Source organism: Macaca thibetana, chromosome 13 (genome assembly GCF_024542745.1).
Source record: "Macaca thibetana thibetana isolate TM-01 chromosome 13, ASM2454274v1, whole genome shotgun sequence".
NCBI lineage: Eukaryota > Metazoa > Chordata > Mammalia > Primates > Cercopithecidae > Macaca > Macaca thibetana.
The window spans coordinates 2282144-2299472 of record NC_065590.1 but is presented as its reverse complement, the minus strand read 5'-3'; the positions used below and the strand labels follow the sequence as shown (position 1 = coordinate 2299472).

Sequence of the window (17329 nt, the reverse complement as noted above, 5' to 3'; positions counted from 1 at the left end):
AAAGTTCCTATGTTGGAAACTTTATCCTGAATGCCACAGTTTTGAGAAGTAGGACCTTTAAGAGATGATGTGGTCATGAGGGCTCTGCCCGCATGAATGGATTGATGTCATTATGGTGGGAATGGGTTGGTTATTGCAACAGTGGGTTTGTCATAAAAGCAAGTTTGGCCTTCTCTCAAGAGCACTCTTGCTGTGTGATGCCTTCTACCACAGGATGATGCAGCATGAAGGCCCTCACCAGATGCCAGCACCATGCTTTTGGACTTCCCAGTTTCCAGAACCATGAGTCAAACACTTTTCTGATCATTATAAATTACTCAGTCTCTGGCATTCTGTTACAGCAGCACAAAACTGAAACAGAGAGAGACAGGGGACATAATCTGCACGGCCTGGGCCACCTGTTGGGCTTCTCCTCACCTTAGGACTGACAAAATATGCCCTGGGTTGAGAGATGCAGAAGGGTTAAGACCCTTATGGGACCACAGTGAGCTGACAGGTCATACTCAATCTTCTGGAGCCCTTATCTATGACCCTAACCTAGAAAACTACTGCTGGGCAGCTAGGATCAAACAATTACCAGTTATTTCTAACTTTCTGAAGGACTAGTGAGAGGGGAAAGAAAAGAAGAGAAGGCAGGCCGGGCATGGTGGCTCACACCTGTAATCCCAGCACTTTGGGAGGCAGAGGTGGGTGGATCACCTGAGGTCAGTAGTTCGAGACCAGCCTAATCAACATGGTGAAACGCCATCTCTACTAAAAATACAAAAATTAGCCAGTCCTGGTGGCGCACACCTGTAATCCCAGCTACTTCAGAGGCTGAGGCAGCAGAATTACTTGAACCTGGGAGACGGGGGCTGCATTGAGCTGAGATTGCACCGCTGCACTCCAGCCTGAGCAACAGAGCAAGACTCTGTTTCAAAAAAAAGAGGAAAGAGGAGAAGGGAGGAGGTTCTGAGTGCAGGACACACATCTGGGTTCAAGCACACTGTCTTACAAAATCCCTGCACAGGAATCCATAATCCCAATGAGCACACTGAGGCTTAGGCAAGCCAAGGCCACAGAGTTGCAGGGGAGAGGCTGTGTCTGCAGTCCGGTCTATCTGATGCCCGTGGTCTGCCCGCTATATCTCAGAAAGGAAGGGGCACATGATATGGGTATGATGGACAGTCAGTCCTTCCGTGTGGCCTCACCTGGCTGCATCTTCCTCTAGTAGGAGCTTCACGAACTGCCGGGGCACGTGCAGGGAGAGCACGCTCTCTGCCATCTGCTCCAGGATCCGCAGGTGGTTACCGTCGGTGGTTGGAAACCGGTACATGCGGCAGATGGCGCCGCCAAACACTGAGGTGGGATGACGGGAGACAGGCTGCATGTGAACTGGCTGCAGACCTGCCTCGTGGGTTCTTCGCTCCTGGCCCTCGGGGATGGTGACAACTCAAGTCCTCTCACTGTTCATCTCACGGGAATTAAAACGCTTACACCGAAAACCCACCAAGTGACTAGGTCTGAACGCTTCTTCCCAGCAACATGCAATCTTCCTGTCCCAGAACATGTAACTAACTCTAAAGCGCGAGCAGCTGGGGGCAGGGAGGCTGTCGCCAGTCACCAACCCCGATGTGAAACAGGAAAGAGTGAGATGAAGTATGACTTCCTTGGAGTATTACTGACTCTTTTTTATTTTTTAATCCTCTTTAAAGGAAAATTATTATTGTTTTTTGTAGTAACTCTTTATATGCTGCAAAAAGAACACGAGGATAAGCAGCAGAGAGGTGACAATGAGGGTGCATGGCTGGGACAATCGCAGCAGGTGAGGAGCAAAGGGGACTGCGGGCCCAAGTGGATACTCACAAGAGAGGCAAGAATACCAAAGGAGGAAGCTGTTTACCCGATTTCAGCAAAGTGTCCTTTCGCAACGAAGCATATTTGGATCGGATTCCTAATGCCTCCGTCAAGCTCTCATCGACGGGAAGAACCATCTGATAATGTGTAAGGAAATGCACAAGAAAACTGTGAGATTCAGATGACTCCAGAACACTCAGCAGAAACAGTGGCCTAAATACATCACAACAGAACTCTTAAGATGAATATCCACCATGAACTCTACAATAAAGATGCTGCCCAAGCCACAAAGTAATTCACCTCCCAGTGTGTTGAACCACTTCATGCACACACAAGTCTCTAGGCAGGCGTGGTTTCTCAGCCACTTCACCTTGTGTTTCAGTGTTCTGATGTATAAAACGAAAGGAAGAGAATAGATGATGCCAAGGGATATTTCCAGAACTAACATTCTGGGCTTATTTTGGGTGAAATGAGACATCTCTGTATTGTACAACAATGACTACTTACCAGCGTTGGGGCTCTGAAATTAGAATTTTTCTTTGAGTGTCTGTGTGAGAGACTGTGCATGAGAGTGGGTGCAGGAGGGTGTAGCTGGAGAGGCGGAGGAGGATCGGGGAAGAGGGGAGCATATGAAAAGGTGAAGGTATGTACCAGGAGACTGCAGGGCATGCATGTGTCTGGGAGAGGAAGATATTAACAAAACAGGACAGATGACCTGGGTCCTAAATGCCTCTTCACTTGCCCTCCACACCCCCTAAGTTGCCCCCTGACTGCAGTTCTTCCAGCAGGGCTCTTTCCTGCTTACTCTTGCCCTCTAGATGTGGCCAGTATAGCACCCAGAACACAGGCAGGCTCCAGGGCAGCAGGGCTTTACGGGCGGGAGCCCTGTTTCCTGCTTCAAGGTGTGCCTAAGGAGGACCGGAGTGTCCATGGGGAGCGGCATCAAGCAGCAGGCCCTGCCCGTTGCTGAGCACAGAGGCTAAGTCCACGAGAGCCGCATTTTTACCGATTAATTCCCTTGCTCTTTCTAAAGGAGAGGAGGAAAGTGGCGTAACTCACCCTCCCATTGACAGTGTCCACAGACCGGGTCACAGGGGGCCGTTGGTCTGACTTCTCCTCCATCTGCCAGCCAATCACGGTGATGTTACCCACACGGTCACTCTCTGCAGACCTGTGATGTACAACATGCTCTAACGAGTGGTGCTGCAACTGTGCTTCTTTTCTGCTGAAATGCAAAGTCCTGGCCATACTGGGTCATCAGGGTCCTGGGGGCAGCAGGGCCGAGCTGACTGACCAGTCGGTCAGCATTCGCTGTGTACACAGGGCTCGTCCCCAGCGAGACAGACGAGGAAACCATGGGGCACAGCGGAGGGCTGTGTCTGAACGGACAACGCACCACAGGGAAGTGTGGACGTGCGGGTGAAGTCAGAGGGGGCCTCCTTGAGGAGGAGCCAATGCTGTTCTCGAGCTGCTGCCAGTGCCTGGGTTCACCCCTGCCCAGAGGGTGAGGGGGACACGTGCCAGATTGAGGACTAGAGAACACCTTGTTCTGGCCCTGGGCCCTTTTCTGTTCCTTCCCACCCCACCCTCAGGTTTATATTAGCCCAAGGCCCTTGAATCCTGAGATGACAGAGCTGATGCTACCCCAGCCTCAGTCAGCTTTGCCCTGACACCTTTTCCTTACACGATCCCTCTAATTTTACCTAGGTGGCTGATGGTGGCCTGGGCTCATCTGATCCATCCAGGGAGCCTGGGGACACCCTGGAACTTCAGGCTTTCTATTTACAAGGTCTCACTTAACCAGGTTCTAAATTTTTGTCTGGTCCCATCTACTGACCATTTCCTTTGTGATTTCCTCGCCCTGTCCTCGTGCCTGTGAAGTCCTTTCCTGCTCTATCTGTTCAATGATCAGTCGCCTTTAGCTCCTTTAAAAAGAATGGTGTCCGTTTTGTACATTTAACTCTAACCCAACTAGAGTTAACTCTGACGCATGATGTAACTAAATATTTTTCTCGAAGTCCTTTTCCTTACGTGATCCCTCTCATTTTACCTAAGATTTTTCCTTTTTCCTTTTTCCTGAAGGAAGTTCTCTAAACAAACTATGCTTAGACGATGCTGCAGGGTTCTCATCCTGTCCACTGATTAGATAGTCAACGCCTGCAATACTGTCTTTACTTTACTTACAGTAACTTCAGAACGTCTCAACATGGCAGGGACTTAATTTTTTGTCAAATTTTCCTAGCTTTTTTGGATTATTTTCCCAGATCATAGTTCTCACAATTTTTACATTATTCTGAAAAAAGAACACCATGTCAGAGTTTTTGGTGGGAAGTGCCCCTAAAATGATTTGGAAGGATTGACATCCTGATATCTTTCATCTTTTCATCCTGGGACACGGTGGGCGTTTCTCTTTCATTCACTCATTCCTTCCACAAACATTTATTGGGCACCAGGCACTATTCTAAGTGTCTGGGAAATAGTAGTGAAGCAAAGCAGACAGAACTCCCTGCTGTCTGGGAGATTATATTTTACTGGGGAGAGGCTAAATAACAGAGAAACACACTCAGTATTATTAGATATGTATCCAGGCCTTCCTTTAGGGCTCGGAACAGCTGTGCTCATATCTCCTATGGATGCTAAAAGTTTCCATTCCCTGATAGGCTAAGTAATTTGTTTCGCCTCAGGAGACAACACAGTGTCGCCACACAGACTGCTTCTGGGAAGGGAAGGGTGCTCTCTCAGTATAGGAAGTGGGTCCTTTCCCCACCTGTCCCTGGACCTCATCATTCCAGATCCTTCCAAGGGAATAAAACTGAACACCAACCTTAGTGTTAAATGCAACCTATGATGCCTGTCCTGCAGCAGATCTTTGACAATGAACGTTCCAGAGCCCAGTAAATACATCTGAGGAAGAGAAGGAAGAGAGGCAGCATTGGTGTACTTGCTTTGCTTCTGATGCAATTACCATGGCCCCAGAGAGTCCAGCTGACTGCCTCCCACAGCACCTCTTACTCTGATGTCAGAAGCCCGATGGGAAAGCTTAAAAATTTGCAAAGACAAATGTATTTAGACATGAGCTAACTTGTGAGCCAGTAGTGAAGTTAATCTGTGTTCACCTCTCATTCAAATGATTACATAACTTTTTCAAAGGGAAGAAAATCCCACGAACTACAACACATTACTTAACTGTTCCCTGAGATCTATCTTTGACATCATACACGGAGAGTTTGACTTGTGTCATCTGATTGATAAGAGAGTCTTGAAAGAAGGCAATACTGCTTAGAAATATAGGATTGTTGGTTCCCTAGAACAGAAAAGGAAATAATCAGAACACAGGGTTGGGTTTTAAAAATGTAATTGCTTTTGAAATACATCAACATTTTCAGAATGAGAAACTAACATTCTCACTGTCTTGAATCAACACGAATGCTAAAGGCAGCTCAAATAAATACATAAAACAAACAAACAAACAAAACCCTCTGCTTTTTAAAAGAGGAAAAGGAAGTCTGACAGACCATGACAGATCCACACACAATAAATCAGCCCATGAAACAAGCTCGGCCTGAGGACTCATTTCATGGGTTTCACACTCAGAGGGAGGAATTTCTAAAAACTGAAACAAGTTGGATGTCCACACGCACTCTTAGTTTTATGACTTAAAGTGTAATGTGTATTTAGACCTACGACTTTGGGTTATTCCTTTAAGAGGTACAAACAAGCAGATGAAAGAGAGAAAATGAATGGCTTAAGTGGTTTATTATATACTTCTAGAAGCCTGTGTCTGGGATAATTAAAGCCTGACTTTTTAAAAGCTATCCTTTTTTTTAGGATCAACTACTAGTTTTTAGATCATAGGTGACTATTTCCCGGCAGCTTAGCCGTGTCCTCCAAAGCCCCGTAATACCATACTCTCTCAGGTACCAGGTAATTATCACAGCCACTGTTCCCTGGGCCTCTGGCTCCGTTTTCTCTCTGCAGATCCAGATCCAGGCGGTCAAGCTGACTGGACAGCTCCACCTGGGTGGGCTGCTAGGGCCTCGACCAACTCATCTCTCCCTCTACCCGCCCTTGGCTAAGGCCGCCCTTGGCTAAGGCCACCTCTGACTCCCTTTCCAAGCAGGCTAAAAGCCCGGGCATGCACTTTGGTGCCTTCTTCTCTGTTGTTCTCAACCACCCAGTGATCATTCATTCACTCATTCCTTCCACAAACATTTATTGGGCACCAGGCACTATTCTAAGTGTCTGGGAAACAGTAGTGAAGCAAAGCAGACAAAACTCCCTGCTGTCTGGGAGATGCTATTCTCTTGCAACTCCCCTTGCAAGGTTCACCTTCAAAGTCTCTGTCACACACTCCTTTCTTTCCACTCCCTCCCACTCTCACTCCTCCAAATGACTGTCCTATACAAGTTAGGACATCTGGTCAGGTGACTCCCCTTGCCCAGAAGCCTACACTGGCTCACTACCATGTGCTGATTAACACCACGGCCTTCAAGGCTTTCGTTCCTTGCTCTCCTACGTGTGCCTTTCACACACCGACCAGGATACAGTTAGACCCCAAACCCGCATGATCCTTCCCTGTGGTCACACATCTGCATAACCACAACAGAACTTTGGCGGGCTCTTCACATGGAGTCCCCCGACTGGCTACCTGGGCATCACTTGGGAGCTTTCGAGAAATGCACTTGGGAGAAATGCACTTGGGAGCTTGCAAGAAATGCTTGCAAGAAATGCAGACGTACTGAAGCAGAATTTCATGAAGCCCCACCCTAGGAAGCCTGTTCTGAGAGTCAGATAGGATCCCAGCCTCCTGGTGCTCTCCTCACCTTCCTACTCCAATACTTCCCATACTCGTTGTGCACAGGGGCAGCCATATTCATTTCTGCCTCCCCATCCACCAGCTGGTCAGTTCCTCGGGGCAGGGACTGTGCCCTGGTGGGCTCTGTATCATCCACAGTGCCTGGCACTATGCTTAGATGTGTAGGTAGCACTCGACAAATGCTTAGAAAGCAGAATTGTTGACGTGAACTTGGAAATAAGTTCCTAAGAGACTGAAAGGGTGGGCTAGCTTCCAAAATGCACAACTGGTGAAGAAGAAGAAATGCAGTTTAAGTTTGATAATTCTTCACTTTACAACTGCAGAATCTCATGCCACCAACTCCTACACTTAGTGTTACGTAATGTGCTCAATGATCTAAAAGGATTTTGCAAAATTCCCTCCATAAATGTTTATCATGTAACTTAGTGGAAAACGTAAACATGTGACACAAAATTCAAAAGGCTGTAAAAACAAAAACCAACAAAAATAGGGGTATGTCTGGACAAGAGAGTGGTTAATAGTTAATACTCTTCTAAGCTTTGATTAACGAGCACAACTCTTCCAAAGTAACAGCCAACTGGAGGTGACAAGAAGGAATTAGGTCTTACCTCTTACAAGGCAATAAAGCTTACAGGATCATTGTTCAAAAACAAGCTGCCAATAGTTAATCAATAACTGTAAAGGATATGGCAACATAAATGCTACCCAGATGAGTAAATGTGATGAACAATATCAATGTACTGAAAACCCACGGGAAAATAGCAACAACTCACGTAAATACGGCTTCAGCTACAGATGCACGAGTAACTGAACATCAGGACAAGACACACCACTAGAGAATGTCCCACAGCACCTCAGGGAGGGACCACCAGCACCCACCTCAATGATCTCCGTCTGTGCATGCTTCGTCCAGAATGCCTGAGGAGGGGTGGTGACACTCACCGCAACAAAACTATTTGGCTTTCGATCTAGCGATGGAGTATGCAGCTCACTGCAAGCTACAGAATCAAGATGGGAAAGAAATGAATCCTTTAAAACCAGACTCTCATCAGTTCTCTGTTCCAAATACACTCAAAGAAAGCACAAAGAGTAAACGACATTCAAAGAGGTGAGACGATCACATCGTCAGTTGTCACAGGGAGGTGATTTTTAAAATTTGAAACAATCTCTTTATACGCCCCCTCCCCAGCACCCTCCAAGACAGCAATGCCATAACTTCAGTGAAAGGCTGCGCTGACGGGGGCTTCCCATGTCCATGGAGTGGAACACAAAGCCAGAAACCTCATACAGGTCCAACCCTTCAAGTCTGACCTCGGTAACTATTCCAACTCTAAGCAATCGAGCAAAGGAACCACGGAGTCTATGAAATCTAAGACAGAGCTACCCGTGCTTGCATCCTGTGACTGCTGTGGCTGACTCTGAGCATATGGTGCCCCACGTGTCTTGGCAGGTGGATGGATGGATGCTGGAAGAAAATTAGAATTCTATGGCAAAGTAAACAAAGCTCTTCTTTTTTTTTTTTTTAAGTGAGCCACTGTTCATTTACAATCAATGATAAACCACATACATGACAGTGGTCTCACAGATTACAATGGAGCTGAAAAATTCCTATTGTCTAGTGATGTCACAGCCATCCTAACACCCCAGTACAAACACATTCCCTTTTCTATGTTTAGATACACAACTGCCTGTAATATTTAGTACAGTAACATGCTGTCCAGGTTGGAAGCCTAGGAGTAACAGGCTATACCATGGACATAGTAACAGGCTAGGAGTAACAGGCTATACCATGGACATAGTAACAGGTTAGGAGTAACAGGCTATACCATGGATATAGTAACAGGCTAGGAGTAACAGGCTATACCATGGACATACTAACAGGCTAGGAGTAACAGGCTATACCACGGATATAGTAACAGGTTAGGAGTAACAGGCTATACCATGGATATAGTAACAGGTTAGGAGTAACAGGCTATACCATGGACATAGTAACAGGCTAGGAGTAACAGGCTATACCATGGATATAGTAACAGGCTAGGAGTAACAGGCTATACCATGGATATAGTAACAGGCTAGGAGTAACAGGCTATACCATGGACATAGTAACAGGCTACGAGTAACAGGCTATACCATGGACATAGTAACAGGCTACGAGTAACAGGCTATACCATGGACATAGTAACAGGCTACGAGTAACAGGCTATACCATGGATATAGCAACAGGCTAGGAGTAACAGGCTATACCATGGATATAGTAACAGGCTAGGAGTAACAGGCTATACCATGGACATAGTAACAGGCTAGGAGTAACAGGCTATACCATGGATATAGTAACAGGTTAGGAGTAACAGGCTATACCATGGATATAGTAACAGGCTAGGAGTAATAGGCTATACCATGGATATACTAGCAGGCTAGGAGTAACAGGCTATACCACGAACACAGTAATAGGCTAGGAGTAACAGGCTATACCACAGATATAGTAACAGGTTAGGAGTAACAGGCTATACCACAAACACAGTAATAGGCTAGGAGTAACAGGCTATACCATGGATATAGCAACAGGCTAGGAGTAACAGGCTATACCATGGACATAGTAACAGGCTAGGAGTAACAGGCTATACCATGGACATAGTAACAGGCCAGGGGTAACAGGCTATACCATGGATATAGTAACAGGCTAGGAGTAACAGGCTATTCCATGGACATAGTAACAGGCTAGGAGTAACAGGCTATACCATGGACATAGTAACAGGCTAGGAGTAACAGGCTATACCATGGACATAGTAACAGGTTGGGAGTAACAGGCTATACCATGGACATAGTAACAGGTTAGGAGTAACAGGCTATACCATGGATATAGTAACAGGCTAGGAGTAACAGGCTATACCATGGATATAGTAACAGGCTAGGAGTAACAGGCTATACCATGGACATAGTAACAGGCTAGGAGTAACAGGCTATACCATGGACATAGTAACAGGCTAGGAGTAACAGGCTATACCATGGACATAGTAACAGGCTAGGAGTAACAGGCTATACCATGGACATAGTAACAGGCTAGGAGTAACAGGCTATACCATGGATATAGTAACAGGCCAGGAGTAACAGGCTATACCATGGATATAGTAACAGGCCAGGAATAACAGGCTATACCATGGATATAGTAACAGGCTAGGAGTAACAGGCTATACCATGGACACAGTAACAGGCCCGGAGTAACAGGCTATACCATGGATATAGTAACAGGCTAGGAGTGACAGGCCAGGAGTAACAGGCTATACCATGGACATAGTAACAGGCCAGGAGTAACAGGCTATACCATGGATATAGTAACAGGCTAGGAGTAACAGGCTATACCATGGATATAGTAATAGGCTAGGAGTAACAGGCTATACCATGGACATAGTAACAGGCTAGGAGTAACAGGCTATACCATGGATATAGTAACAGGCCAGGAGTAACAGGCTCTACCATGGACACAGTAACAGACTAGGAGTAACAGGCTATACCATGGACATAGTCTAATAGGCTAGGAGTGACAGGCTATACTTAGGAGCCTAGGAAGCTGCACCATCTGGGATCCTGTTAGTACACTCTGTCATGTTCACAAAAGGACAACATCGCCTAATGACACATTTGACAGAATGTATCCTCACCATTAAGTGATACATGACTATACTTAACGCCACCGAACTGTATACTTAAAAATGGTTAAAATAATACATTTTGTGTACATTTTATTGCAATTTTAAAATAAAATAGAAAAAACATATGAACTCCTATTTAAAAATATATTACTGTGTCCACAACAGGTGAGACAAATGCACACAAAATTCAGGGAGAGGAGGAGTGATGGGATGAAGGAAGACATTAATAAAAATGAAAGAAAGAACAGGGAGAAAAAAGGAGAGATTAAAAGACAGAAAAATACAAAGAGGGAAGGAAGAGATATGACTCTGGAAGGGTGGGGGAGAGCAATAGCTTGACATGCTTTGAGGAGAGTTTAGTTGGGAAGATATCCTTGTTCATTTGTAAGTTACTGGCTATCTCCGTCCTTTGAAAGGACCTGTGGTGACCTAACTAACCACTGTTCACAGCTCGATCTACTCTTCGGGTTCTAATTATACTTTTTCTGACATTAAGATTGCCATACCAGCTCTCTCTTTTGTTAGCACACACATTTGTGTGTGTGTGCATGTTTTTCTATAGTTGCTATTTGTGCAGCTATAACCCAGATGTTGACCCCTAATCTCATGTCTTGGAATTTTCAGTGCTTTCTCTATTGGTGAACGCCCATCTGGAATCATCGGCCTTCTACTGAGGAACATCTCTTAGCATTGTTTATTCTGTAAGTGTGGTGTTGGCATGCTTTCAGCTTTCAAGGTTTAAAAAATGTCTTTATTCCACCTTACTTCTTGAAGGAAATGTTCTCTAAGCAGTTATTTTCTCTAAGCCCTTTAAATATATTGTCTCTAGGCCTCTATGTTTTCTGTTATGAAGTCAGCTGTCAGTCTAGTTGTTGCTACTTTAAGATTGTGTTTTGTGACAGTTTTTATAATTTTCCCACTGACTGCGGCTTTCAGTAGTTTCATTATGATGTGCCGAGGTACGTTTGTTTGTATTTATTTGGTGAAACTGTTGTATTCATTTGGGAGAAATGCTCACCTATAAATATTGCTTCGGACCCTTTTCTGTGTTCCTTCTTAAAGATACAGAATAAATGTAATGTTAGACCTCTCACTATGCTGTTTTTACTCTCCTCTGAGCTTTTTTTCCATTATTTTTATGGCTCTGGCTTCATTTTGTAAATTTTCTTCTTGAAATTTTTCTTTGAATTCTAAAATATGTATGTGGTTCTTTTCATGGCTTCTAGTTCTCTGAAAATGTTCAATGTCGTCTTTTTTCTTCTTTACCATAGTGTTATGACTGAAAGTTTGTGTCCCCCTAAAGTTTCTTGAAGTAGGTCTGTCCTCTGACACAAACATCAAAACTTATGTGTTGAAATCTTATATCCCAATGTGATGGTATTAGGGGTGGGGCCTTTCAGAGGTGATTAGGTCACGAGGGTAGACTCTTCATGAATGGGATTAGTGCCTTTAAAAGAAGAGACACAAGAGCTTGCTCCCTCTGCTCTGCTCTCTGCCATGTGAGAACACAGCAAGACTACGTCCATCTGCAAACCAGGAAGCTGGCCCTCATCAGACAACAGATATCCTAGCATCTCAATCTTGCACTTCTCAGGTTCCAGAACTGTGAGCAATAAACTTCTATTTTTTAAGCCACCCAGTCTACAATATTCTGTTATAGCAGCCCCTATTAACTAAGACATATAGTCAATAACGGTTATTTTAGTGTTTGTCTCTTAACTCTAATATACACGGCCCCTTTGGGTCTATTTCTATGCTTATTGTTTCTGTTCATATTTCTTATTTCCTGTTTCCGAGAAATCATGATTTTATGCTGAATACTACAAGAATTGCTTGCAGAAGTGATTTGAGGCCTAGGATGGTGCTGTCTTTCTCCAGACAAGATTTGTAACTACTTCTGCAAATCTTGGTTCTAGGGAGGACTAGCACTCTGAAACGTTTTCATTTACTTGCAGTAACTTAATGAACCTGTAGTCCCTATGAACACCTGCTTCTGATTCCCCTTACTCTAGAGGTTTAGATTTAGCCTTCTGGATTCTAGATCAAAGTGAGAGGGGTTTCGTCAAGTATCCTTCCCCTAACAGACCCTAGAAAGCAATCCCTGTCACTTCTGCACTGAGACACTGTCTAAAGCACTGCACAGCCTCTGGACCTCTTGGCCTTCCTCTTGGGAACCACTGTAAGCCCTCAAAGGAATAAGTGGGCCTCTGCTCTCAGATTCTTTACGGTCCTATCAGTTCTCTGGTCGCATGGACCAGATAGTTCAGATTTTTTTTTTCATTTTTTCTAGTTGTCCTTAATGGTAGATTTGATTTTTGTTTGTTATTTATCTAGAAAAAGATTTTCTTTCTCCTTAGAATGTGTTAGTCTCACAAGGAGATGCCTGGCAGTTGGAATATTCTTGAGTCTTAAGTCCATTCTTCCCTCTGGAAAGAATTCTTCTGTTGCTTCTGGCTCGCTGCTACTCCTCTCTCCGGCTCTCTGCTTCTAGGTCTCCTATTGATCAAATACCAGAACTCCCAAACCTGTCATATCTCTTCACCAACAATCTCTGTCTTGATATTTTCTCCTTGAACTGTGAGAGGGTTCCTTCATTTACCTTCACAGATTTGTAACAGCTTTCAGCAGTGTTGCTTTGATTTTTACTACGCTTCTTTTAAGATATGATTTACATATCATAAAGTTCACCCTCTTAAAGTACACAATTCTCTGTTTTGTTTCGTTTTGTTTTGAGATGGAGTCTCACTCTGTTGCCCAGGCTGGAGTGTGGTGGCGCGATCTCAGCTCACTGCAAGCTCCGCCTCCCGGGTTCACGCCATTCTCCTGCCTCAGCCTCCCGAGTAGCTGGGACTACAGGTGCCGCCGCCACGCCCGGCTAATTTTTTATAATTTTAGTAGAGATGGGGTTTCACCATATTAGCCAGGATGGTCTCGATCTCCTGACCTTGTGATCCGCCTGCCTTGGCCTCCCAAAGTGCTGGGATTACAGGCATGAGCTACACACCCGGCCCAATTCTGTGGTTTTTAAAGGCATTCAGAGTTGTGCAACCATCACCACAAATTCCTTAACATCTTAACATTCTCATCAACCCAAAAACAACAACAAACCAAACGCATTACCCCATTCACTGGTTCCCCATGAAACCACTAATCTACTTTCTATCTATATAGATTTGTCTATTCCAGACATTTCATATAAGTGGAATCACACAATAGGTGGCTTTTGTATCTGGCTTCTTCAATTAGAATATTATAAAGGTTTATCCATACTCTAGCAAATATCCATACTTCGTTCCTTTTCATTGATGAGTAACATTCAGTTGTATAAACATACCACATATGGCTTATTCATTTATGAAGGACATTTTTGATGAATAGAAAATTCTTGGTTGTCTTTTTCTTTCAGCAGTTTGCATACATCATCCCACCACCTTCCTGACCTCCATGGTTTCTGATGAGAAATCAGCTGTTACTCTTATTGATGATCCCTTATACACGATAGATCACTTCTTTCTTGCCGCTTTAAAGATTCTGTCTTTGGCTTTCAGTGGTTTGAGTATGATGTATCAAGTGTGGATCTCTTTTGAGTTTATCCTACGTGGAGTTCATTGGGCTTCCTGGATGTGTAGATTCATGTTTTCTATCAAATATGGGAAGTTTTGGTCATTATTTATTGAAACATTTTTATCTTCCCCCTTCTCGATTTACTCTTCTTCTAGTACTCCTATTATACATATATTGGTGCACTTGATTGTGTCCCACAGGTATCTGAGGCTCTGTTCATTTTTCTTCATTCTTTTTTCCTTTCTGTTCCTCAGACTGGATAATCTCAACTGACCTGTCTTCGGGTTTGCTGATTCTTTCTTCTGCCTTCTCAAGTCTACAGTTGAGCTTCTCTTAATGAATTTTTCATTTCAGTTATTATAATTTTGAACTCCAGAATTTCTATTTAGATATCTTTATAGTTTCTATCTCTTCAAGTCTCTATTTGGTGAGACATTGTTCTCACACTTTCCTCAGTTCTTTGGACATAGTCTCCTTCAGTTATCTCAACATACTTAAAATAGCTGATTTACAAATCTTTGTCTACTAAGTTCAATATTTGTGCTTCCTACGGATGGTTTCTACCGACTGCATGGGTTTTTTTCCCTCTGTGTATGAGCCATACTTTGTTATCTGCAATGTCTCATAACTTCTTGTTGGCAACTACACATTTTAAATAATACAATGTGGGATCTCTGGAATTAGATTCTCCCCCTTCCCCAGGCTTTGTTGTTGCTGTTCTTTTGTGTGGCTGTTTCTTCAGTACCTTTTCTGATTGAATTCTGTAAAGTAATACTCTTTGTCATGTGTGGCCATTGAAGTGACTGCTTCATTAGGTTAGTAGTCAGATAATGGTTGGACAGATGTTTCTGTAAATACCAGAATCACAGACCTTTGCTGTAGCTTTAGCTAACAGTCCCTGTGTGTATACTGGGGTGCATTTTCATTGTTCAGGCAGTCAGTTTATAACTCTGTCTTAGACTTCATGTGCTGCTTGCATAGAACCTCAGGGTCAATCTCAGGTACATGCTTAGGGCCTTCTCAAGTCTCCTGAGTATGCACACAGCTCTGGACACGTGCACAGCCCTTCACGGGCCTTTGAGGTTCCCAGGAATATGAAAGAGCTTTTCAAATCTCCCTGTGAATATCTCATTCCCCAGCTTCCCCTTTTAAGGTTTTTTTGCTTAGCTTTTTGTTTGCTCCAACTGTTATCACTACCTCAGGCAGCTGTAATGTCAAAAAATGGACAGTGATTGTTTTTGACAAACATTCTCAGGGAAAAAACTGTTCCCACTGATTCTGAGTTAAGCCAAATAAAGGCAGGTACAGGATGTGGGGTTTTCCAGGGAACTGCCAGACAGGACAAATAATGACAACTCTCTAAGAAAGGGGCTTTTTGTAGGATCTCCAACCCCATTCTGTCCCCTTCAGTGACCTTTAGGCGAGATGCTGGCTTTCAAGGCTACCTGGAGCTAGGGAGAGGACGATAACGGGGCAAGTTAAAACATCATAAAGCTCTCTGTTCTAACTAAGAAGCCATTTGATATTATTTGGATGTTCTGTCCCCTCCAAATCTCATGTTGAAATGTAATCCCCAATATTGGAGGTGGGGCCTGGTGGAAGGTGTTTGGATCATGGGGGACAAATCCCTCATGAATGGCTTAGCGCCATCCCCTTGGTGATGAGTGAGTTTTACCTCTGAGTTTACGTGAGACCTGGTTGTTTAAAAGTGTGCAGCACCTCCTCCCTCTCTCACCATGTAAGATGTTCGCTCTTGCTTTTCCTTCTGCTGTAAATAAAAGATCCCGGAGGGCTCACCAGAAGCTGAGAAGCCACTGGTGCCATGCTTGAACAGCCTGCAGAACCATAAGCCTCATAAGAGAAAAGAAACCTCTTTTCTTTATAAATTACTCAGCCTCAGGTATTTCTTTATAGCACTGCAAGAACAGACTAATACACCATTTTTCTTAAATAAATGCTCCCCAGAGTACTGTAGGCCTCTGTTAATTTTCAGAGTTCTGAAACAATTTTGACCATTTTTGTACACTCATTGCCTTTATAGAAGAGAAGATTTTTGGAAGTCTTCACTCTGCCATATCTGCCCTCATCATTCTTATTTTATTTTTTAAATGTCAACTAGTGGTTTAAAATTAGTAAACTGATTTTTATTTCCAAAAATTAATTTTCATTCTCTGTAATATCTTCTCATATATCTTCATGAACCTTCATTATTTATTGGATACAATAAAATACAAAGAGCTTAGGTTTTTCTGATCAATGAGTTTTGACAACCATAAACACCCATGTAAGCACCATCAAAACAAGATAGTACAACTTTTTCGTCAGACTAGAAAGTTCCCTCTTGTACAAATCTCCTAGTTTTGCAATCATTTTCTGATTTCCATCACTATTCTTTTGTCTGTTCTTGAATTTCATACACACGGAATGTTTTCGAGACTCATCTATGTTATTACATGTATTGACAATTCATTCTTTTTTTAAAAAAAGAGTCCTATTCCACTGTACAATTTATTCCTTCTACTGTTAATAGACATTTGGGCTGTTTTTGGCTTTGAACTATTAAATAAAGATGACATAAATGTTGTTGTTCATGTCTTTTTGTGAACACTTTTTCATTTCTTCTGCATAATTACAAACGACTGAAATCTATTTAACGTTACGAGAAACTAACAGTTTCCCAATGTGTTTGTATCATTTTCCACTCCCACCAGCAATATACAAAAGTTCCAGTTGGGTACAGTTAGTGTTTTTGTTGTTGTTGTTAATTTTACCCATTCTAATGGATGTGTTTTAATTTACGGTTACATGACGACTAACGATGTTAAGCATCATTTTATTGTTTACTGTTCATTTGTATAACTTATTTTGTCTAGTGTCTGCTCAAGTCTTTTGCTCATTTTAAAAATTGGGTTGTTTACTTTTTTACTATTTATTTGTCCTTTGTGAAGTATATGTGTTGTGAATGTTTTTTTCCAGTCTGTGGTTCATCTATTCATTTTCTTAGTGATGTCTCTTATGGACAGCAATTTCTTATTTTGATGAAATTCAATGTATCCCCTTTTAAATTTTAGGGAGTGGTAGGCAGAGAAGCCCCTCCCTGACAACAAGTATCTATGTCCTAATCCTCAGAAACTACGAACCGATGACATTACATGGCAAAAGAGACTTTACAGATGTGATTATGGGATCTTCAGATGGATCATGCGGATGGGCTCAATCTATCACAGAGGCCCTTGAAAGTAGAAGACGAAGGCCTCAGGGTGAATCATAAAGATATAACAATGGAAGAAGAGGCAGGAGAGATTCAAAGCATGGAAGGCCACTAGACCTGCCACTGCCAGCTTTGAAGATGGAGGCAGAGGGCTATAAGCCCACAAGAGGAATGTGAGTGGTCTCTATGAGCTGGGAGCGGGCCTTAACTGAGAGCTAGCAAAAAACTGGGGTCCTAAAATTTAAAGCCACT

At 43.3% G+C, this 17329-nt stretch overlaps 1 protein-coding gene and 1 long non-coding RNA gene across 27 annotated transcripts in view; one reads left to right on the top strand and one right to left on the bottom strand.

The window, feature by feature from the left end:
- Positions 1-17329, bottom strand: part of INPP4A (inositol polyphosphate-4-phosphatase type I A) — a 165684-nt gene that overhangs the window by 62285 nt on the left and 86070 nt on the right. For all 13 annotated transcript variants that reach the window (XM_050755045.1, XM_050755057.1, XM_050755050.1 and 10 more), the window contains exons 5-10: positions 7532-7650; positions 5024-5140; positions 4661-4740; positions 2896-3007; positions 1883-1973; positions 1191-1338 (exon numbers count right to left, since the gene is read on the bottom strand). In XM_050755045.1, the coding sequence (XP_050611002.1) occupies positions 1191-1338; positions 1883-1973; positions 2896-3007; positions 4661-4740; positions 5024-5140; positions 7532-7650 (667 nt within the window). The remainder of the gene's footprint in view (positions 1-1190; positions 1339-1882; positions 1974-2895; positions 3008-4660; positions 4741-5023; positions 5141-7531; positions 7651-17329) is intronic.
- Positions 8380-10121, top strand: LOC126934355 (uncharacterized). 14 transcript variants are annotated; one of them, XR_007718918.1, is made up of 6 exons: positions 8380-8457; positions 8534-8609; positions 8838-8989; positions 9066-9141; positions 9370-9445; positions 10068-10121. It is a non-coding gene; the product is annotated as an uncharacterized LOC126934355 (long non-coding RNA). The 14 variants fall into 14 exon arrangements; XR_007718919.1 differs by having other exon boundaries at positions 10030-10094; XR_007718910.1 differs by lacking the exon at positions 10068-10121 and adding an exon at positions 9954-10026.